This window comes from Hirundo rustica, chromosome 6 (assembly GCF_015227805.2).
Source record: "Hirundo rustica isolate bHirRus1 chromosome 6, bHirRus1.pri.v3, whole genome shotgun sequence".
In the NCBI taxonomy this organism is placed as follows: Eukaryota; Metazoa; Chordata; class Aves; order Passeriformes; family Hirundinidae; genus Hirundo; species Hirundo rustica.
Genome location: NC_053455.1, coordinates 46,013,532 through 46,038,520, shown reverse-complemented (window position 1 = coordinate 46,038,520; position 24,989 = coordinate 46,013,532). Strand labels below are relative to the sequence as shown.

The 24,989-nt window shown below is 42.9% G+C and overlaps 1 protein-coding gene across 7 annotated transcripts in view; it reads right to left on the bottom strand.

The window, feature by feature from the left end:
• TSPAN4 (tetraspanin 4) overlaps positions 1-24,989 on the bottom strand; it is a 416,847-nt gene that overhangs the window by 328,732 nt on the left and 63,126 nt on the right. For 5 of the 7 annotated variants that reach the window (XM_040066857.2, XM_058420908.1, XM_040066856.2 and 2 more), the window contains one exon: positions 20,879-20,976. Coding sequence is in view for 1 of the 7 variants with exons in the window: in XM_058420908.1 (XP_058276891.1) it covers positions 20,879-20,976 (98 nt within the window). In the remaining 6 variants the exon portion in view is untranslated. Of the gene's footprint in view, positions 1-20,626; positions 20,712-20,878; positions 20,977-21,383; positions 21,462-24,989 lie in introns of those variants that run through there. The other 2 variants (XM_040066848.2, XM_040066855.2) reach the window with 2 other exon arrangements.

The following is a 24,989-nucleotide window of genomic DNA, read 5'->3' as shown; positions in this document are numbered from 1 at the left end:
GCAACAAGATCTTTGAGGAAGTTTTGGAAATTTACCCTGCTAAGGTTTCCTGTCCAAAGCACTGTGGTCCTGAGAAAATGACGACTGATGCTGTTAAAACAACTTCTGAATTTGGTAAAAGGGAGGTGGGAAAGAACGGTGGGGGGGAAATGCCAACTATAAATGTTTTTCAAGAATCTTCTATTAACATTATTCACTGATTGTCACAGAAAGATGAATCTTTAAAGTGCTTTAAATCGTAACTAAAAGAATACTGAGAAAGTCATAGAAATGTCAATTTTTCCTATTATTGTAGGTATCCTCTTGAGCATAAGTGCCCTGTCATTAAAAAAAAAAAAAAAAAAAAAAAGACAAACTAAGTTTCTGCTCTTCCTGGCTGCAGAAGGAAGCCTGGTAATAATAAGCCTAAATGTTCATAAAGCAGAAGACAAATACAAAACAAAACCCAATACTGTGAAAGAACCTCATGATTTAAAAAATATTTCCTGCTTCTGAAGATATGACTCATCATACGACTGCTTGTGGATTGGCTGTATCATTACAATGAGAGTAGCAAATGTGTCAATTAATTTATTAATATTTGCAGTTTCAATTTTCATGGATGATAGAGAGATATGAGATACTGAACAAGGAAACAGTTTAATCTCCCTCCAGAACACTTCATGTTTTTAAATCATCTCTCCATTCAATCGACATACTGAATGCAGCCAGCTCAATACATTAATGCAATAAATTAACGTGGGCTACAGATAAAATTCAGATCCTGCAGAAACTGAGTGCCTGTGTTCAAAACATGAGAAAGGACTTTGCAATCTTGGTGCAAAGCATATGTCACTGTCTCTTGGTTCTACATCCTTCCTTTGGTCTAGCTGCTTGGTTCTTCAGGCTCACCAGGCTACAGTCTGAACACTTACCTAACCAAATGCCTGAATTGTGACTACATCGGTGAACCTTCCTGATACACATCCTGCTCCTGTAATCTTCCTCCCAGCTCTCAGTTGATGATCTTTGTTTAGCTGGATGCACATCCAAAGCACCCACCCACTCAGCTCCACAAAGGAGGACTGGCTGCCTGTCCAGGGCCACATGGGATGAAATAAAGTCATGAAACACCAAGGAGTAAGATAGACAAGAATAGAAACCACTGGAAAAAAATGGGGATAGAAAAGCCAAACATACACAAAAAGAAGCTGCAAAAACATCAGTGGGACAAAAGGTAAAGAGGAGCACAGAGAATACTCACTACAGCAACTATGGATTAACAAGGAAGGACCATAAGAGATGAGCAAGATAAGCAAAGTACAGAGTGCCATGTCATCCCTTCACAAACATAGTATTGGGGGAGCTTTGATGTAGATTAAGGGCAGCCACAGTCACCCATTTACACCCTGGCTGAGAGGAACATGTAAAACCCATGGGCACATCAGGGCTGTATTACGGAGGCTTTGTCTCCAAGGCACAGCTCATGCTGCAGCACTTACTAGCATCAGGCTGCTAAAATATAAAGTGATCGCTGCACAGGTGGAAAAAAAGGAGGCTCCTGGGAATACATCTCACCAAGGAACAGAATGATCCTTATCTCATCAAGCAAAGTAAACAGAGCAGCACAGATTCACCGAGAACGATAGGTAATTAGAGGTACAGCCAAAACCTATGGAAAAATCAATGAAAGATTCACAGTCCCATGCAGATTCTCAATCAGACCCTTAGCTGTGATGCACATATATCAATAACAGAGCTGCATGTAGCATTTGGCCACACAAAAAGGAAATATTTCCCTGGTTAGAACAGAATTACAGTCAGCTAAGAAAAAAGCATTAGGAGCAGATTCTAGCTCATCTAGGGGAGTGCAACCATTGGGAGGAGGCATGATACATAGTGTCTTATAAATAAAGATTTTTAAAAAATCCATGTGAAGCCATACATGAAAAAGAAAAAGATTCAACACTGGGGACTTTATTCAATAATTCTACTTTAGTGTCTTTATATATACAAACAACTGGGGCAAATAAAATATAATGAGACAAAAAGCCCACAAAATTGTCTACCAAGGGAGTGGAACAGAGAAAATTTCTCTTTTTTTTGGGGCGGGCTTTGGTTGCTGATAGCACTGAAACCGCAGCCAGCACTATTTCTCTCATTGATGAAGGAATGTGCGCTCCCTCTTACGCAAAATACAAATTTCGCTGTGCATTTCCATGGCAAGAAAGAACAACAGATTGGGCATGCCTGCATGATTTGCTAACCACCTAGTGACCACAAAGTTAGGGGGACATTTTCCCTGTCCTAAAGGACTTGTCAGCTCAGGTCCCTGGGGACATTCACAGAGCTGTGAGGGAGACACACGAAGGAGCCTGTCACGAAGGCATCATCCCCAGTGCAAAGCTCCTCAGGACGGCAGCCCTTACTTAAGGCTGAGGAGCGCTGTGCAGAGGCAGCCTTGCCTCTGCTGGAGGAGCTGGAGCAGAGTGGCTCAGCAGGGACCAGGCAGTGCTCTCCCACCTTCCACACCCCAATCCTCCCTGGGCACCAACACAGTACTGGCACGGGCAAAGAAAGGGGGACACGGGCACTTCTGTCACTCAGCAGCTCCTCCCTTGAGCTTTGCAGGTACTCCCCAAGCAGCAGCTGTCTCATCATCTCCCAGCTTGCTGCTGGCACGGGAGAGTGCTATGGGAGGACTGCGAATGAGAAAAGTTGTCAGTTTTGGTGACCTTTAAGTAGAGCTCCTCTTGCCAGATGTGACACGGAAGAAAACATGAAGGAGGTTTTTCAGAACTGCATGACAAATGAAGACTCAAGGCTGACAGAGCAGATGGGGGGTGATGTCTCAGTGCTGCACAGGACACGATACACAGGGCAGGGGTAGGATATGAAGAGCTGACAACGAAGATGAGTGTTTTTGCACTTGGGTGGTGGAAAAGGAAGCCCTGTGAGCTGGCAGAAAAAATGTTGAAAGTAATAAGCCAGAAACAGTATTTGCAACCACATTTTTGGAACAGAGAGAAAACATACAGCTCTGATAGACAATGAACTGTCTAGGGAGCCACACTGGCCAGAATGAACTGCACAACCAGACATTTTGCAGATCACTGTTGTAGAACTGTGCCCTGGTGCCTTAACGCTGACAATCCTAGGAGGATTGCATTTTAAGTACTGCCTGAGCTCGCAGTCAGCCAGCCACAATGGACCAGAAGGGCACAGTTGCCTTCCAGGCAGCCAGTGACAGCATTTAAGTTGTTGTCCCTCCCAGGCACAGAAAAGAAACCAGCCTACTTTCATCTAATTTGCAACAATAGAGCATGGTCCTCAAAACTCATGTTCTGGCCACTATTCCCCCATACTACACATTTGTTTCTCAAGGGCTGCACAGGGCGAGGCTTTGGAATTAATCCATGCAGCTCTACAGACTCCTCGGTCAGAATGAGACACAAGCTCAAGACACAGTTCTCAGCTGTCCTCACAGCTTCTGAGAACAGAAGTACCACCTTTCCTGCTGTTCCTTGTGAGATTACTATCGTATCTTGACACCCCTTCACCCGGCAGAACTATAGATTGCATCTGCAGACAACAGACTGCACGGCAATCCTGCTACCAACCCTCTGCCAGAACCCTGGCACACAGACTTCATGCACCGATAGCAAAACCAAGATCAGAAGACCTCTCCTTGCTGGCCATAATGTATATTTTACTGCTTCACAACATACCTGCAGCCAAATGAAAATACTCAAAACAGAAACTGAATATATTCTAACAGAAAAGCAACTTGTTGCTTACTCCACACCAAATGCAGCTCTGTTTTCTACTTCACTCAAACCCACTGCAGAACTGCTGGTGTCCATGGTAGTCCCAGGCCCTGAAATGCAACACAGATGTGACCAGTCAAGGGATATACATCAGGGTATCAGATCCATCAGCAGATTACAGTAAATCAAGCAGGTGATGCCTTGGGAAGGCTGACATGAAACAGAGACTGGACAGAGCTAGAGAATAAAGTAGGTATTTATTGAAAGGCCCTTAGGGTACACCTTGGGCAGGACAAGAGCCTGACCAGGGCTACACCCAAGGTGGACTTAGAATGGTCATAAAATGGACACCCAGTCACAAGATCTTACACTTTTATAAGTTCTGGTCCATTTGCCTACTGGGGTTTAATTGTCCAATTACAGCTTCAGGTTGTGAGGCCTCATCCTTCTTGTTTCTCTCTTCAGTCCACCGTTGTTTGTGCTTTTGGGCCTGAAAGTTGTCCTTGGCCCTCAGCAGGAAAAGGATTTGCTTTGTTTGCCTACTCTGTGAAGAGAGCTTACTGGCACCTAATATGAGGCTCCGAACTACACCTAAGCAGCGCAGAATCTGAAAAACACGAAAGCTAAAACTTTAGGCATCATTCCTTAAGGCATCAAGGTTATAGAGTGCATGCTGAGACAGTTTTTGACGTGTGCCCTCAACCTGCTGCAGTCACAGATTTAAGCTATGGACAATCTATGGACTCTTACAGCTGGATAGACCAGGAATTTGTTACCACAGCTCTGCCCACAAACCCAAACTCGAAGACAGACAGAGACCAAATTTCCCTTCCAAAAAGGCTTTGTCTAAATACCATGCCATGATGCCACAGTAGGAATGATTCAGACCACAAATGCAGTAAGTCACAAGCAGAAATCGTTAATTCCTTATTGATATCCAAGATGATTGCTGAAAAAACATTTATCCTAATAAACAGAAGGTGCATCAGTTAACTCCACAGAGATTCATCAAAACCCCTTAAATACATATACTGAATGAGTTAAAAAAAGCAGTAAGCTAAGGGTGGAGTGGGAAATAAGCAAAACACCATAGTCTGTACTCAAAAAATGTAAATGCTAGGGTGGATATTTTGCTTCCGGGCAAAAATCAGCCATCATATCAGGTCATATGGGTTTTGATTTACAGTATGATGCTGAGACATTTATTAGTCACTTGGTAAAAAACAACTTACAAATATACACCACGACAAATATAGACCACGACTGGGATTAAAATCAGTCTCAGCAATTGGAAAAGATGAGTTTTATAACTCATCAAGATGATGGCAGCTTTCTTCCTTCCAAGTATTTGGATAAATTTTAAATTTAAACCTAAGTTCTCCATTTCCTATCTCTGTAGCAGCCAGCTTTTTGTAACCAGCATAGCAAACTGCAAGTCTCCTCCAGAAGCCTCCTGGGAATAGACACTGCAAGCTCCAGCACTTTACCTGGAAAGGGCACTGAAACTCTGAAACAAATATAGTTTTTCTCCAGGGTTTAATTGAAGTGGACATGAAAGAAAAGGAACTTCAATCAGAAGGAAATTTTGCAAGTCTGAAAGAACTGCAAGGATCTGATATTTGGTAATGCTTTTTGTTTTAGTATTCCTTCAGCCACCACTGATGCTTTCAAGAAGCGTCTGCTCTTTGTGCTCTTTTTACCTACTATATGATGAAAAAAATCACAAGCCAAATAAATATTTGTTTTCTCTTACAAGTCACCTTTAGATCACAATCCATCCTGACATCAGGACAAGGAGTTCATTGTAAAGTTTAAAGTAATTCATCACTGAGCTAGGATCTAAGCTACATCAATAACAGATGTGCTGCACAAATACATAGTTCCCAAGTCTTTACAAAGCCATTTGAAACATCTAATTCAATCACAGGATTGTAGTTTGCTTCCACTAGAAAGGCTCCTACATTTACATTAATCTCTGGGAATTGTCCTGCACTACAGAAAACCACTGAGTACTCAGGTTATTGGCTTGACCATATTTGAGCCGCAGACTCTGACGTTTGACTATATGCTTGAGCAGAAAACTGTGTGTGACAATGTGACAGCTCTGTACCCTGACATAAAACAATAATTACCCTGTGATGAGAGTCCCAACTGAGAGCATGTCCCCACTGAGTTTGAAACAAATCCTCAGGATAAATCCCTTGCCTCTTTACAAAGCCAGACCGGGAGGTAAAAAGAAGATGTAGTATTCTACTGATTTTGCAAAAGAACTGAAGCAGGCAGTTTTGATATACAAAGTCATGTAGGCACCTAATCCTCTCAAGATCAGCAGGAGTTAGAGATCTATATGGTTTTTGCAGATTTGGCCACAATAGGTATGTCTATAGTCACACCAATGAGATTTATCTTCTCCTGGGCAGTTGGGGATCACCCTCAAGCCTCAGTCCTGAATACCTAACTCTCAGCCTCTGGCTTCAGTCCTAAGAAAGCAGATGGCTCTGAAGGCTGTGCAGCTCCACTGGGACACGAGGGCTGGCTCGTGCTATGGGCTCTGCCACTCTCTGTAGCATGAACAACTAACCAGCCCCTGGCTTCCAGGTGACAGGCATGCTTACTTGCCAAAAATCTATGTCAGGGCCCCTGAAGCCTTGCCTGGGAGCTTACATGCTCTCTTCCCATACACATTAGAGAGCAGCAGGGCACTACCCTCTTGTTAAAAAGGCCACAGAAACCTAGTTACTTCCTTACTCTGAAGAAAGAGGTAGAATAGCTCTAGGTCAGGATTTGGAATATAGGCAGACTAACGTGGGAAAATATGCCCTGTTGTTATCCATCTTTTACATCAGCTCTGCCAGCTTTCTCTATTTCATCTAATACTTGACACTTCCCTAAGCACCTAAGCTCCTCAAGAGAGATCATTATACAATAATCACACTCTTATCAGAGGCTATGTTCTATCTTAAATTTTTGGCCTTCATGTTTGTAAAGAAAACCTAAGTGTGACCTTCAGTAGAGTTTAATGCAACATGCCCCGGGAAAGCAACATAATGTGACTGTGTGATGCCTAGAATGTCAGATTTGAGGATGCTCAGGGCCCCACAAGGGAGGGACAGAGGGCATCAGTCTCAGAGGTACTTACAAATTAATCATGTATATAAGACATCACAAAAGGAAGAATTCGAATCATTGGGTCATTTTAGGAGGGCTTCTATTTGGGTACTGTGTGAGGATGCAGTCAATCAGCCTTGCTGATTTACTATACCTCATGTACATGAGAGCTGGCTCGGTGCATTGCTAACCAGATTGTAGCAGATACCATGACATTCAAGGTGGCACTTCCGAGTGAAGGCTCCAGGGCACAGCTTTAAGTCTTCTGGGGGCACACCCAGAAGAGACAAGAGGTGCAGGCAAGTACTTGAAAAAATACAGTGCTCCGATCTCTATACCTGCAGCCCTCCTGGCCACCAAGTTCTTGTGACATTGCAGAAGATCACATCAAAACATTAAGTTTAGGATTTAAAAAGTCGTGAGAGCAGCATGACAGCATTCTGATAGTAAATGCAAACGTCATTCAAAAAATTCAGGAAAATTCTCACAGCAATGTTAAAAATAACATATGCACCATGTGGATATGTTAATGTGCTGTCTTTCAGCCTTGCTTGCTGGGCTAGGGGATGGCAGGGCTATCTTTCTGTGTGTGTTTTAAGAATAGTTATGACCTTAACAATACTAATTCTTGCTCGCTCACTCTCCAGAGTTCACACTCAAGATTTGCTGCCCCTTACAGGGAAGAAAATATCTTTTTGTCCTCAGAATGTTAGCAATGCCATTTCAAGTAAAAACATGTCCTGCTACCAGTGAAAGGTGCCACCTCCACAGCCCCATAAACTACAATCCTTCCTACTACAGCTTCAGTCCAGCCATGGTAACACACTGCCCTTCAGCTGCTCTTTGGCATTGCTGCTGATTTGGCTCCTCTTAAGGACCATTAAAGTGCTCACCTCTCCCTCCAGATGATCCAGTGTGGCTCTGCCAGCTGTGCCAACCAGCTGGCCCTGGCATCACAGTGCTTCATTTAAGCCACTGAAGAGCTAGGACATGGCAGGATTGGAGAGCAACGCCATATTAACAAGAAGGAACACCGACTATTAGGGCTGAAAATCAGGATAGATGAGTGAGTTTCTCTTGAAAGCACGCTGTCATTGAACAACAAAACACATCACAGGGATGGGGCGATTTAATACTGCAGTATTTAACTCTGCCACTGCTAGAGATGTTCCTCTTCCAGGCTGGCAGAGCAGAGTACAAAGCCTCAAAAATCTCCACACTGACAAAGGGCGCTGAGGGGCACATTTACACCCTGGACTCCCACTACGCACTGAGTGGCTGTGAAACCTCCCCTAAATCTCCTCACCTGCACGCCCTGGCCTGTGCTACCCAAAAGATCTCTGCATTGCATTCAGCCCTGGTTTGATTGAACGACAAAAGCAGAGTTTTGACAGCAGATGCTACTGGAGTGGATTTTGCAGCAGACCACCGAACAACAACACGTAGCAGTAATTTTAGAAAAGTACCACTTTAGTCCTCATACTGGCCAGGTACTCAATATTTAAAGAATATGTGGCTGGTCTTTGATTGCTCTCATTCAACAGAGCTCTGAAGAACAAGTACTGCATTACTTTGCCTCGTTGAAGCTTCAACCCAAAGTCCTCCAGTACCTGGAAGAGCAGTGATTTAAGTCCCCTCCCTGAAGCCAAGATTCATCATTTTCAGCAAAAAGAAAGGACAGTATATTTGTTCAGTGCTGAAGCCCCTGGGACTCAGAAGACAAGATGAAATGGAAATTTTCTTCTTTTTTTTTTGTTTTTCAGGTTTCTGTGACCAGTAGAGTCCAGATGAGACAAGACAGGTTCTTAAGAGGAGAGGTCCCCTGGTACAGAGCACAGGCTGAATGTTACTAAGACGGTACCTGCCAGTCATTAGGACGCTAATTGGCCCTGACAGGGCTCTGGTGACTGAAGCCAACATCCACAGTGTCACTACCTGGAAGCATTGCTGCAGGGAACAGCTCCAAGGAGCCTAAAGGAAAGAAGTGGGTGTGAGGAAGTAGAGAGATGAGGGATGTTTATAGTTTTCTACAGCTGTCTGCATCACGTATTTAAACAAGAGGGAAAATAATTCTGTCTTTCTACACTGTGCTGATAAAAAATTCCACTAAAAATCACTTTGGGTAATTTACATTTAAATGGACTCTGCACATGAAGTAAATTATTTTGCTGGTCATGTTTACAGTTCTTTCCCTGCTCCCCTTTCCCAGGACTCCATGACTCTTGTCTCCTGCACCATCTTTTCTTTCTGTCTCCCAACCAACCCAATTAAAACACCAAAAATAAATTAACTTGTCAGATTTCCCCACCACCAACTCTCTCCTACTGCTCTATTCCTGTCAGAGCTTTACCTCATCTTGAAAAATCCTGGTATGTTGATTGTTTTTGTTTATTTGCCTAGGTGGCCAGATTTGTCATCTGTGAACTAGATTTACAGCACTTTCAAAGCACAGAATCCAAAGTTTCTGAACAGCTCATGGGTGACCCATTACCAATTTTGGTTGGATAACATTCTTGTAAGGCTGGGAGAGCACCAAAGGGAAGGTGCAAAACTGAGACTAGATAATCTACAAATTATAGAGAAGGCTGAGAGTTATCAAAATGTGGATTGCTCAAAAATAAAGGTTATTTGAAGGTGTGTTTTGGACTTCCCTGCAAATAACCAACAACACTAGCTCACTGAAGCAGTGACTTGGTGGCTTAAATGTGAGAAGTTAGCTGCATCCTGTAAGATGTGAACATGCTACAGTTGTGAACAACTCTGCTCATGAGATGCCAGAACAGACACTTAAAACACTGCTTCTCCACCCTGAATCACAGGTCTGAATTTCAGGCCCTGAGTATGTCAGATGAAACCAGAGACGCTACAACCACATCTAACCTATGACAAAAGGAAGGGTGGTCTGGAATAATACTCCCAAACAAATAAAAGAGTGTTTTTCCTTACAGCCACAATCAGCTGTCTACTTTTCTTAATCCCTCACTACCATAATACCTTGGCAACCCAAAGTATTACCTCCCTAGAACTTCAAGGGATCCCAATCAGAACCAAAGCAGCTGGTGAGATCCCCTCCCCACACCAGAAAACTACTCAGGTGTTCCTGCATAACCTATTATGCCCCATATATGTCAGCTCTGTGGTCCAAAATCTGTTGTGGAGGAGAAGATCCTGGTAGAAATTATTTGAGAGCTTCAACATGTGAAGATGATGATAAGTATTTGCAAAGCAGGTAAGTCATTCATCCCTCCTCCCTTGCATGCCATGAGAATTCCAAGCCTTTTGAAACATGCATACAATGAGACTGTGTGAAGGCTATATGACTACAGTGAAGAGGGGAGGGAAGAGGAGAAAAGTAATGTGAAAACTAGCTTCAGTTACTGGAACTCCTTGAGTGTCTCCTAAAATGACAGAAGTACACAGAGGGAAGGAAAATAAAGCCGGGGGGCAGGGGACAGGACACGAAGCTCCACATGCGGTGTTTTGTACTGGCACTGAAGGAATAAATTTTCTTCTTGACACAGCTTGCAGTGCAAGCAGACAAAGAATGGTGAGGAAGAGACACAGAAGTGCAAAGCAGCTGGGATTTCCTCTCCTCTGGCATGACCTGGGAGAATGGAACCCCATTTTGTCACCCTCTTTGCTCATCTAAACCCTTGCCAGAAAGCTTCAGCACAACTCTTCCCCGACAGAGCAGAAGGATCCCATGGAGCTACAGAATTCGCATCTCTGCTGCATGCTGGACCTCATCTATGCAAAACACGTCACTCGGGAGCCCCTGCAACCAGCTTTGCTTTCCTCTGTAAACAGGCTTCATGCCTTCATAAAATGGATGTATTAGTCATGAACAAAACCCAAAAAAGTTACTGGGGAGGGAAGCAATACTCAATGTACCACAGTCAATAAAAGACAGAAGGAAAGAAAAATATTAGCTGGAGAGTTCCAAGAAGGTTAGGGTTACAAAGAAGCAAAATATTGGCTCTGACACAGGAAAAGGCTCTTCTGAATACTAATGTGTTCCACACAGTGACAAAGAAGCTATACTTACCTCAGAGGAGATTAAGTAATATATAGCAACACCTGAGGAAAGGGAGGAAGGTAGAAAAGAAAGGCAAGCAAGCATACACACAAAGAAAATAAGGCACCTGAAGTCTTTTTCATATAGCTTCTTCTCTTGCACAGGGGAGATTTATATCTTTTCCTCAGAAATTCAGCATTCAGGAAAGTGGACTTAGTATAACTCCATAATAATACCCTCTTTTCCAGGCCCCAGGAAACTATAATACTGATTTACTGGTCGAAGAAATAAATGTGCCTCAGAGTTCCATACAAGGTCTTTCTGAAGTTAATCCAGCTCTAAGATGGATAAGCAAAAGTGGAAAAATACTACAGAAAGTATGTGTGTAGATAAAAGGAGCTTTCTAAAGGCCAGTGTTCCTGTCATGATGGAATAATTTTCATTCTCTAGATAAAGAGCTGGAGAATAAAAGTAGAGAAAGTTACAGCACACAACCAGCTCCCTGGGCACCAGGGATGTGTTTGCCAGCTGGGAACCACACTTCAGTGAAAATGCCCGATCAGTTAAATTTAAAACTGGAAATATTTCATACAGGAGTCGTTTCAGCAAATGTTGACATCAACATCTGACACTACAGTCAGTGGAGAGAAACAGTCACCTGCAGAACAGGATTCATCTGTTTCTAAAGCAACCGGCTAAAGCAGGGTCAGATTAACTATGTCCTAAAATACCTCCTTCCCTTCCCTGTCTGGAAGGAGAGCCCATATAAGTCAGTCAGAGGCAGACAGCTGGGCTATAGGTATCTGAAGCTAATGGTGGACTCAAAGCATCAAAATGACTGCAGAGATGAGATTCAAGTACACACATGGAGTTTGCAGCAATTAATCCACTTCTCACTATGATGACTGAAAATCTTACTCTGGAGAATGCAAATAACAAGTGTCAGGCTTCTCTGCAATCTGTGTTACCATTTAAAATGGACCAAGATGCAGCCCTGAGAGCTGTAGATAGAGCCTTTTAAATGCAAGGAAAATGCAAGTGGAAGCAACACTATTCCCGAGCCTACAGATTGATACAAATAAATCTTAGTGATGCTCAAGACCATTATAGGAAAATTCAGGACTGACAGGTTTGAGTTATTCTTCCTTAGATTCATGTCATCAGAGCTGTCCATCAGTTCCTAATCCTGGGTATAAACGCAGATTCCAAGAGCAGAGGGGAAGATAAGTCCCAGCTTTCTTTTAAAAAAAACTTTTTTTTTTTTTTTTAAGTGAACAATTCAAATGAGTCCTTTAAATAGAGCTTAATGAGGTAGACTGCAAACACCCCAATATATGATCAGGCAGAAGAGCTCTCACATAGCGCAAAGAGTCCCTAACAGAAGTTGAACCCTAAGCCATTGCCTTATCTCCCTCCTGACAGGTCCCAAAACACAGATGGGTGGGAGCAGGTTGAAAGAACAATCCACAGAGCCCAGAGCTCCTGTCCCTGTTCAGTTGCAAAGGATTCTTTGGGAAAAGCACAGGCAGGACTGTGTCACCTTCACCAGGACACCAGCAGCCAAGTGCTGGTCACTGTCTTTCTCCAGGTGCTACTCAGGGAAAGCAGCAGCCTGTGTGCAAGGACGTCTCCAAAGTTCCACGCTTGGGAAACAATTACAGCTACTCTACATGGACGGACTGCAGTGTGCATGCACAGAGTACAGCTCCACGGTAAACTGGGCTCCCTCCATCTGGAAGGGCTGGGCACAGCTAGGATGAAGTCTCCATTCAGGCAGGAGCATTTACTAGCGCAGTGATGGGTTATTCCACGTGGGCTGAAGCCTGTCTGATCAGGAACCATTTCTTGTCCTGCAGTTGCACGCTGCTTACACAGTATGAGCTGCCCGTTGGGGCTGTGAACGCTGCTGTGGTACAAACAAATAACATCAGCCTTATTTGTACCAAGTCCCAAAGCACAGGCTGTTAGCTTGCCCACGTTCGAAGTAAATACAGGGGGCTGGGCTAATCTCTCAATTCAAAGTAAACCAGACACTGACCATCTCTGACAAGAAAAAAAACCCAAAAAACAGCACATGGCTATGGGAAAGCTGCTTCAGGACTCAAAACTAGTCATTTATTAAAACTGAGAGATTACTTCTCCCAATGAAAGGCAAACAAACTCCAGAATCATCTCCTCCATCACACGTGAGAAACTGTCCCATCTTAACCCCCATTTTAATTGCTAATTACATTCCAGAATCCTAACCTGAATTTTTCCTAGTTTCCATGGATAAAAAAAAATAGACGTGTGCAGAGATCTTCATCATTCCCTTTCTAAATTTATATGAATTATGTAATTGCACTTTTAAAACACCAGAGCAAGTGACTAAAAAAGTAATGCAGAATAAACACCACTCGCGACAAAGCAGGAAAAGAATACTTTTAGAAGCAGAAGAGCACTTTCTCCCCTCCAGAAAAACTTGAAAAGAGAAAGTAGAAGACACTATAATTGCATATGTAAAAAATTATTCAATGACAATGTGATGTATGGCAAGTTATTTTATTTGCTGAGTTTGTGATATTTTTTAAATTATGTAAAGGATACCCAGAGAACAAGGATGGCTGTCATCTAAGAGAAGATATACATAGTTAAAGACACCATCTTAACAAGTTAAAGCTACCTCCTTAACATACATATCTGATAAATTACATACATATATGGCAGTGTAATCTAGCAGGAGTGGCTCACAGGCATTTTCTAAAGGCAAAACCTTGTCATTGTGAAAGGATTTATTAAAAATCATAAATGAAATCATGATTATCAAAGTTAAGTGCCTGGAAGCATTTCGCCAAAATCATTTAGCCCTGGACTAAAACTCCAACAGACAAGGAAAGACCAGTTAATTTTCTCATGGTAGGATTTCAGTTTAAATTCAGACGGCAACTTATATCCATTGGGGTTTGGGGGTTTCTTTAAAAGGCATGGGATATCCACTCAATTGATTTTAGGACAAAGGTATTTATATTACTACACCTTTAATCAAGACTTTAGAGGAAGGCACCGTGAACAGAAGAAAAACAGTCCTTATGCTGAGAGCAACACAACAGTTCCCCAGTAGAAGCTCACAGGAGCAAGATAAATGTTTGTAGCCTCTCCAATAAGCAAAATTACTGCACTCTGAATGCGAGAACAGTGATGTATGACAAACAAGGAGCCCAGCCTGACAGAAACTCTGTGTTTGTTGTTCTAAAAATGTTAGAAGCCACTAATTTAGAGTATATTACAAGAGACAGTGTGGAACAAGAACCAGATATTGGGAGAGCACAAAGAATGAAAAAGAAAACCACAGCCCCCCTGACCAGCATCCTAAGAAGGAGTATTCCCAACAGTGAGAGTGTTGTCTTGCTTGATCAGGTGGGTTTTGGGACCACAAGCTAATCTCCACTAGCAGCTCTGTGTTACCATCCCTGTAAGCCCAATGGCTAAGGTGTGAGAGAGAGTGTTTTTGGAAGGGTTTAGGAAGTCCAAGAGCTCAGCAGGGCCCGGCACAGTATCACTGCCCCCAGCTTAAAGGCAGACCCAGGGAGCGACTGTGCAGTTCGCTCAGGGACAGGCAGCACAGGCAGGTAACAAACCCTGGCACTGTGCACAGCAGGCTATGCCTTGCTCACAGCCACATCCTGCTTTTCTTTGGTGCTAGCAGAAGGAAAACAGCACTACAGCAAACAGTGGCAGATATCCCTCAAATCTTCATGACATACAAAGCCTGAAGGAATGCGCATTACAGAAAGATTTAGTTTCCTGGCATGAAATCAAACGTATAAACCCAAGATTATTCACAAAGATCAAGACAACCTTCAAAGAAGCCAGAAATCCAGGGGGAAGCAAAGTATTTCCAAGTAGTTCCACTTTTCTCACACAAGCCAGGGAATCTCAGAGAGAGGGTCATAAATAATGGACTTTATTTTCATTATTTGCATATACTTTTGCTGATGCAGTGCCTAGTGTCATCTGGAGATGCAAGCTGATAGAGAGCCATTTTTGGATACTCAAAGACACCTTAAAAGGGACTTTTTCTTGGATTAAGAGTGTTTGATTTCTGAAATACAAATTACCATAATTTACTAATTGTTTTGCACAGCCTACAAGTATTAGAACACTTCTAAGAAAAATCAGATTTGTGATAATAAAAGCCTCTGTAAACTAACAAGGAAAGGCATTTCAGGATGCAGTGACTGAAGGCAGCATATTCAAATTAAGGTACCTAGTTAAACATCAAAGTAACCAGCCATTGACAGGACTAACCTTGTACAGAAAGAGTTACCATTACTTGATGTCCTTAAAGCAAGACCACAGGATTCTGCTCAAACATGTACATATATATAAATATACATACATATACCCACACATATACATACATGATCATGCTTAAGCCACAGTTAATCGTTAGATGTTGAAATGAGCATTAATGCAAGCAGCCCTTTCTCACACATTTATTGTGAGTTGTTCTGGTCACAGCAAAATTCAAAGACAATTTACTGAACTGAAAGCAGGTGCATGGAAGTGCTGGTTGGACTAAGAGGCCTATCTCAGGAAGTTTGACATGTTTAAGCTGACAAAACACATCACAGTAGAGGACAGGATCACTGCCTGCAAACACACTTGAGGAGAGGGAGCAGCAAGAAATGCAAAGAGACATTTAAACCAATAGGATTATCTTGGTGCAGAAATGAGATAAACCAACCACAAACTCTTCTTGGCTGGAGGTCTGAGAAATCCAAGTATGAAGTAACTGTGATCTGGAGCAGCTTCCAAGTGGGAGAAGTCTAAGAGGAGAAGAAAGTAGAAAAAGAGAGAACCCCAGAGTCTACAAGAAAGGGCTTCTGCCCCATATTGACCCCTCAGAAGCAGGGAGTCCTCCCTGGGACTCAGGATTAGAAAATCAGGTTGTCTTTCCAGGTCTAAGTTCCTACACAGAGTTCAATAATTTGGTAACGGGTTATCGCTGGATGAAAAGGATTTACATGTTTTGGGGCAGGTTTCCTGTGTATTTCTAAAGTGGGAACATTTTTGTTTTCTTTAGACACAAAGATAATTTCTGTTTTTCATCGGTTCTCCTACAGTGCGGGAGAACACACAGCAGGAGTAAAACATTGCAAGAAGAGATAATTTAGGATCTAACCTTGAGTAACTTGTGCAATCAGACAGGACAGCATGAGGAGCTCTATACTCCACCACCAGAGATGAACTTCACAGATGTTCCACTGTCAAGATCATTCAGCTCTCATCAACAGAGGGAAGGAGAACTAACAAGTACTGAAGAATCAACATCAAAGTGCAAGAGATTGGAAGAGCAGCAATGCTCCTGGATTACCATTCAGTCTCAAAGTACAAAGTATTTATCCCTTCCTTCTACAAACCTGATCCACAGGCCCTGGATTCAGTCACCCTTTCTGCAGCACACTAAAGTCAGTAATCACCAAAGTTAAAGCCAAAGTCACATCTACCTAGTAAGGAAACTGTTGGAGGTGCTCTTGCTCTCTCTGCTTCAAAAGCAGTTTACCATAAAACCATCAAAACAGAGATACCAGGAGTCAGGAGAGCTGGACTACCCTCCTGACAGTTCGCCCCAAGCAAAAGTCATAAGCTTTCCATAACCACTTCATTGTCTCCAACGCCCTCACTCACCCCCTCTGTACACAAAGCTTCCCCTCTTTGGAAAGTGTTAAGAGACTCTTCTGTGCTCAGAGCTGTAATGTAAAAACAAAATCGTGTGTTAATGATATTTAAACTGATTTAATGAAACAGTTTCAATTCCACCCTTCCGTCCTCCCAACTCCACCCTCTCCTTCGAGAGGGAAATTTATTTTGGTTAATATGGAGGGGGAAAAAGCAGACTAAAAATAGCCTCCTTTTGCCTTAAAAAAGTTAAAGCAATGAATAAACAGCCTGAAACAGGAATGCAGTTTATCTGCCCACCAAATTCCTACACTGTTTTCTTGTTCAGCTTTCCAAAACATTTTTATAAGGATCAAACACACAGACTCAGATCTGCAGAGGAGTGGTGTCCCAGAAGTGCCTGCTTCCATGCTAGTAAGGTAACTGGTTTTGATATGAGGAGGAACGGTTTGAGACTGGATGAATCAAAGATATAATCTAGGACCGTTAAGTACTAGAATATTTGAGCAAATCTCCCGACATCAGAGCAATCAATATGAAAAAAATTGAGAAAAATCCACCAAGAGAACAGGAAAGCCTTTCTCATTTCCCTTTAACTGTGCAACAGGCAAACTGCATTATCTCCTAAAAATCTACCTTGCCAGCAAAAAGCACTCACACTGTTATCCCTATCTAAGATCCAAGTCACATCTGTCCCTGACAACAACAGCTGTCAACACTGAAAGAGCAGGGTGATCAGCCAGCCTTCTCACCCTGGGCTGGAAGCCAAAGCAAGGGTGGCTTATGTATTTGCAGTGCAAAGCCAAATAAACTCTTTATTCTGTTCCCTGTGCTGTGCCATTAGCAAGCAAGCTGATCAGCCCCAGGAAGTATCCTTGCAATCACAATATTTGAACCTAAACTTAATTTTTCCCCTCCTTCCCTTCCACTGTATCACCAGCGAGCTCCAGGTAACGCCACAGGAGTCACGTGTGCTGTTCTACCAATGCAGACAGAGGCCTCTTGGCAGGGTCCCCTGCCATTCCCAGTTTCCCATAGCGTGAGGCATCAGATCACGCTGCCCTGGAGTGCTACAGACACTGCTATGATACCTGATAGAAGTTACATCTTAGAAAAGGAAACCACCTCCCTCCTCGTACAGAATATGAGCCCTCTGGAAGGAGAAAGGAAATGTCTCACTTTCATCTCAGAGTTCAGAGGGAATGTTTTATAGCTGTCAATCCTATCAAGATCTTATTGATTCACACACCAGGGACAGCAACTATTCCGAGGTAGCCTGTACAGGCATGAAATAGCCAGGTTCTGAAAAGGACTTTGCCTGGTGACATTTGGAAATCAGGGTGAAAGACTTTACTACTGACCCTAAAGTAAATACTGAAAGCCAACACGCAACAGGCAGGCCAGAGGAGTTAAGCAGATGAGGTTACACAAGGCAAAGCCACATGAGGAACATGGTGGCACCTGCTAGTGAAATCCCAGGCGAGGAGTGTGGACCCAAGCTAGCATCTGGTGTCCCAGGTCCAAGCAAGCACTGTGACTCAGAGAGGTGAGACATCCTCAGTGGTCAGAGTGGGATAGTGGACGCTGGGATCTCACATTCGCACATCGGCATCACTGCCGTGATATACAATCCTGTGTTTCCCATCCATACACAGTGCTCATCATCTCACCTTGACTGCTAAAAAGACTTCAAGGGTACTATTTAGGCTGTGCAGAAACATTAGAGAAAGACATCCTGGTTACAAATTATCTTACTTCTTCAACCACTCTACTGGAGCATTCACGGTTCTATGTCTACTCTCAGTTCCCATCCAAGGTGAGAAGCGTCCTTTAAAAGACAGGAAACTGGCACAGAGACTAAATCATACTACTGAATTCTCAGATTTGCTGTAAGCAAATCATGAAGCTGAAACTGGACTTGCAGAGCTCTAAGTTAGCTTCCACACCATTCTCCTTCCGACAGACACGTCTGCCAGCATTCACTTGTGCAGCTCATTCAGAAAGTCTGATGGCTCAGCAAAAGAACAATTAAGTGAGAGCAAAAAGACCAGGGTCATGTGGGTTAAGAAAGCCAATGCATCAGCAAGGCTACCAGTATCCACTCAGTGTCCAACAGTGCACCAGGGCTGACCCGCTCTGCACAGAGCCCTGCTCAAGCAGGTACAACTGCAGAGTTCTGCCCTCTTAAGGACGCAGTAGACAAATGTTGTAGTACACAAAGGTCTTTGACACCACTCATCTACAACCTCATCCCTCTGTTGTCAGCTAGTTTTAACTGGAGGTGGCTTCCCTGGTTTCAAGAAGGATTCAGCTTTCCCAAGACACTGTAAAGAATGAGAAGGAAATGGACACTAACTCAAGAGAAATAGAAAACAGGCAACGTGTGTGGAAACAATCCTGCTTTTGATTAAAAGCAAAAAAAAAAACCCACTTAAAAGAAACCAGCCTAGGGTGTTTCTTAGCACAAACATGAAGTCTCAGGCTCCTCTACAGCACCCAGCTCAGTGTATCTCAGACTCTGCATACAGTCACTGCTCTCAGTGACACCCCTTTACAGCAACTCTCTTAAGAAAACACCCACAATCACTACAGATGATTTGGCAGGAATACTAATTGATATAAACCAGAATTTCTTTGCCTCAGCCAGTAGATTCTGCCAATTATCTATCCATGAACCAAGAAGCTGCTCCTTTGAGCAGTGTTCTCCCATCATCCGATACACCAGCACCAAGTGTTTTGAACTTGTGTGCAGAGAAAGGAAAGGAATTCAAAGAGTTAAGAACTCTTGGTTGCGATTATCAGGAAGAACAGTTGTAATGCAAGGTGCAACCATGGCCCTGATCAATATTCCTAATACAGAAAGTATGCATCTCAGGGCATGTCGGCAGCACTAGCAGCAGTCTTCCAGCTGAGCAGCTGTTTTTTCCTTCAACTCAGCCTCACTTTTAACTACTCTTGATTAAAACTATTACTTTCACTCAATATTCAATTTCTGACAGGTAATATTCTCTACATATGTTGCAAGCTGGCTCCATCCTTACAGGCAAAACACAAGAACTCCCTAGAAGCAACTTTTCTTATTTTGTAAGTCATGTATAATTTACACATCTGCAATATTGACACAGGCTAGAAATATACATCGTGCCAAAATCATTTTCTAAAAGCTTTCAACAGATTCCAAGGCATTTTTCTCTTAAGGCATTGGTACCTCTTGTTACTGCCATTAATTCTCAGGAGAATCCATTACCTGATTGCAATTAATTCCTGTACACTCAACCTCATAACCCAAAATCTAGACCATGTCAACATTCAATGCCATTTAACTGTACAAGTGTCTGACAGCTCCTTAAGCACTCACAGGGTTTTTTTGTTCATTTAGTCCTCAAGTTTTCATCAAAACAAACACTTCCACATGCATAGATGTGCTCCCACCTTTCTAGTCTTGCAGATGGATTCCACAGAGGACATACACAACTCTTCCAATTCAGAAAACAACTCAGCTCTTCCAACCAGGTAAATATTGTCTGAATTGGCTGAAAAATTGGACATGGCCTTGCAAGCAATTGTTATCATTGTTATGCAAAATACCGAAATAATCTGAGTCTGTTTTACTGAGTTATTAGCAGAAGAGAATTATTGACAAAAGAATCACAGGAAAGTTATATGCTACACGGACATTCACAGATAGCTGGCAGGATTAGGGAATTTTCTTCATTTCCTTTAGGTGGAAACTAAAAGGGGGAATGAGGATTTTCAAGAGTTGTCATTCGGTTTCCAAATAGCACTGAATTAGGTAGCTCTCTTGCACTGCAGAGAAAATTCCATTATCTCATTTTAAGAGTATATCTAGGTACAGACTCAGGAACACTCCAGCACTGAGTCACCCTCTCTTTTCACCTGCCATGCCTATGACTAGATGTCATACAGGTATGATGTGTTTCTGGTACTCTGAACAAGTTTAATCTTCTTGGCTCAAGTAAGACTTCTTTTTCCATTTTTTATTTAAGTAAGTTTTTCTTTCTGAAGCTATTCTCTGGAACAAAATACTTTGTCCAATTCTCATCTTGGCTATTGGATGAATAACCAGAACACTCACCCAAAGCACGTAGTCTTTGATCATTCCCTCACAAGGTATGCAGCTGGCCAGAGGAATTTGCAACTATGAGCTTCGAGTATGAGGTCTGGGGGGATGAGAAGTGTATGTATCCTTTTGGCCTGGATTCATAAATCAAAGCTTTTTGCAGTAGCAAGTCAACTGACAAAGTATAAATAGAGAAATGCATAATTATCACAGATTACAGCTAACAAATCCTCACTGGAGAAAAAAGTGTGTGTAGGAGAAACTCACTGTAACTGGGAGTTTTGCAGATGACACAGAAGATGCAACTGGAAGGAGCTCTTGATCTCCCACAGCAGTAACAGCAGGCCCCTTCGGTGTGATGGCCACTACAAGACACAAAATAAGAGATTCATGAGTAAAACAGGCAGGTGGTCATCAGGAGCGACTTCAGGAACAAGCCCTTCAATCCAGTGTTACTGGTACCACAATCCCCTTCACCTCACCTCTGTACTTCCCTACGCACTCTTCAACTTCAGTGGCATTTGTTACTAAAATGAAACACTTGGGTCACCAAAAAAAAACATTAATTTATTGGAGAAAATCTCTTCTTGCACATTTTCAATACAGAAAAAAAAAAAAAAACCACATTAAAAAGAGGTGACTTTGTCATTGACTCCAGTTACAAACTAGTAATGGGAAAGTGAACGTGCAATGGCAAGAGAAAAAGGTACGCTGGGCACGCAGAGAAAAGTTCAGGTAAAGAGTGTCTACAGAACAGCAGGCTGTGACTTACAGTCCACCAGCAGCACAAGCAACAGGTGTTGTGGGTCCCAAGGAACAAAGCACAGAAAGCATTCAGAAGAGAGCATGGGCTTCTGTTTCCTATGCAAGGAAAAGGTCATGGCAAGGAAAAGTGAAATTGGTAAATACTTCTAAACATTCAAGTTTCTGAGGTTGACAATTGCCAAGGAAACAAGCTGAGTTTTGTGGAAGCAGTTTATGCAACAAATACCCACAAATAAAGAGCATCTTCTGCTGGGAGCGGTAAAACTTTACCAAGTGATGCTGCATAGGGAAAAGTGAGCTTATAGCTATATTCAAATACATAGAAATATTTGAATGCATAATCAGCCAATGCGTAACATGGTAGCTCTACCTAGAGAAGCAGCGGTAAGGTCAGAGCTGTAGACAAAACTTTTTGAGAAGAACAATCCCTTCCTTTTCCACAGCAGCTTAATAGTTGATAATGAACTACGCCACTGTTTTGTGCCACAAGATTTTTGTTAGCGTATACACTTCCTCAGCATTAAGTTTGGAACCACAGATAGATTTCAGAGTTAAGCACAGTGGAATTAACCCCACCGTAAATTATGTAGAGTTTAAAAGCCAACCTCTACAAAAGAACTGTTCTATCCATAGTGACCACACACAGCCAAGACCGTGCTTTATCTACCCACTTGAAAGACGTTAGGTCTGCAGATCAACTGTGCCTGGCTTGCCACAGTTCAACTCCTACCTTTTTTGCTGTTGTTTGTCCGGGTTTTTTAATCTTGTTATTTCAGGTGTTCGATAACATTAATTTCCAGATGGTCTAGAAAACTAACACACCAGCAAGCAGGCTACATCCCTGCTACATGCAGGAGTGTCACTGTCTGATATTTTACTGTTACATAAATCAAGTTGGCCCCGAAGAGGTATCAGCAATGCATTCACTTAGCATTGCTTTATTTTGATTTTTCTAAAACAAAGAACTATGGAAGTTTCAAGTGTTTCTTGAGAAGAATGGGCTGCCTGATGATTTTTCAATTTGTTTTTTTTTTTTTTTTTTTCCTAAACTTGACAAATACCAGGAGCAACATCACCTTTTAAGGCAAAAGGCATCTGAAAGTAAGATCCTGCTTTTAAGCCAGAGTGACTCATAACAGAAAAGATTCTTACTATAAAAACAAACTCAATCACGAAGTAAAAACAAGCTAGAAGCTCTAATAATAACAATTCAAACAAATCCTTTTTTCTCCATGACTTTTGTGGACTGATATTGGCTGGTTCAAGCAGACCACTGGCCTGACCCAGCCTTATCATTCATTTGCATCCCTAGAGAGTACAGTAAACATAAGCACAGATGCACAGGAACACACTGCACGCCTTATCTTTTCTATAGGAATGCAGGAGGAAGTCTGTATCTACACTGCAGTCACACGTGCTTTCAACAGAGCTAAGGAGCAGCTCAAGAGATAAGGGAGAAAAGATGCAGGAACATGCACACAACACTGCCTGCAGCAAGCCTGGGTAGTTGTGTACAGCTGAGTACCACCATTTCTCCATCATGCCCATTAAACAACAGTAATAAAGCCACGTGAGGCAGGGCTGGTCAGACTGCAGTCCTGCCTCCTGAAACAGAGGTGCTCATTGCCCTCAGAAGAGGCAGCAATTATACTAATGAGAGAATATGACCTCAGCAGGCTGCATCTAAATCTACTCCCCAAATCTAGAAGACATCCAAAATGCTCCTCTTTGAGGAGTGTCACTGCCATTGCACAGATTTTCTTTGACCCATTCAACACGTGAGCTCAGGCAACTACATTTTCAGTAAAGAAGGTGGTGACACCACCAGCAGGGAGTCCAGGGCTCCACTTCCCTCTCCACAAATGACCTGCTGTATAACCCCAGGCAAAACATATTGTCAGCTTGCACCCCACCTTCATTCTCAGGCTTGGTTTTTTTTCTCTCTCTTCTTTCGACCAGGCATCTTCTTTTACAAAATATCCATATCTAGTCATCATGTGTTGCTGAGCACAACAGGGTCTCCAAGCTTTATGTAGTAACAGAAACCTCAGCTGCAGTGTAACTCCAATTAGAGCTACAAGGCTCCCCCCAAATCCAGCTACTCCAGACATCCTGCTCCAGAGACCAGAGGCATGTTTTCAATCTTCCGTCCTGGCTCGTGTCAAATGCTTCCAGGCCCTTTGGCATGTCCCACACCACCTGAAGTCCATCTAAAAAACTCCCTGACAACCCCCAACCTTTTAAGAGATTTTTTTATTTTCAGGCTAACTTCACAAGTTCTTAGTGGGGGAAAACTACAGCTTAAACAAGAGCAGGTAAATTGAGTCCCAATGTCAAATTCAAACTGTCTGATCAAAAATCTGTCACAGACAGCTCAGCTTTCCAGGAACTTGGACACCCTGAGTTAGATAAAAGTCCTGCTCTCCGATTTTCTGGCTTTGAGATACTTATACTCGCTCTTCCTACTCTTCCATTCCTCCACTGGCACTTCTGTCAAATACAGGGATCAAGGTGAGTTCCTGCTGTAACACAGGACAGTTTTTCCTTAGGGCTTATATTTATCTGCACACTGGTCACGGAACCTAGTTTCTAGATGCAGGACACCTCTCAGTGCTCCAGTACTTTCTAAAGCTTGCTGCTATTTCACAGCATCACACAATGGTTCGGTTGGAATGGGCCTTAAAAATCATCTTGTCCAACCCCCCCCTGCCATGGACAGAGATACCTTCCATTAGACCAGGCCACCCAAAACCCCATCCAACCTGGCCTTGAACACTTCCAGGGATGAGGCAGCCGTAAGTCCTCTTAACAACCTGTTCCACTGTCTAATCATCATCATTCTTGCAAATACCCAATTGAAATCAACCCTCTTCCAGTTTAAAACCATTGTACCTCATTCTATCACTACACTCCCTATTCATCTTTCCTGTTGACCCACTAGGTATCAAAAAGCTGCAATAAAATCTTCTAGGTTGTACAACCCCAACACCCCCAGCCAGTCCCCAAAGGAAAGATGCTCCAGGCCTCTGGTCATTTTTGTGGCCATCCTCTGGACCCATTCTAACAGGTCCACATCTTTCTCTATTGGTGGCCCCAGAGCTGGATGCAGGTGGAGTCTCACCAGAGCAGAGAGGAAGAAGCACCTCCCTGACCTGCTGGCCACACTGCTCTGGATGCAGTCCAGGATACACTCGGTTTTCTGGGGTGTAAGCAGACATTGTTGGGTCATAATCCTTTTCTTCATCCACCAACACCCTACCAAGCCCTTCTCTCCTTAGAGTTCCTCTCAACCCACGGTTGCCCAGTCTGTGTTTGTGCTTGGGATTGCCCCCACCCAGGTGCAGGACCTTGTGCTTGGCCTTGAATTTCATGAGGTTTGCATGGGCCCATCTCTCCAGCTGGTCCTTATCCACTGAGTGGTCCAGCCATCAAATTAATTTCTCTCCATTTCAGAGACAAGAATGTTATGTGAGACACTACCAAATGCTCTGCACAAGTCCTGATAGATTACATCAGTCACCCTTCCCTCATCTACCACCTCTGTAACACTGCCAGAGAAGGCCACCAGATTTGTCATGCACAATTTGCCCTTAGGGAAGCCATGTTGGTTGTC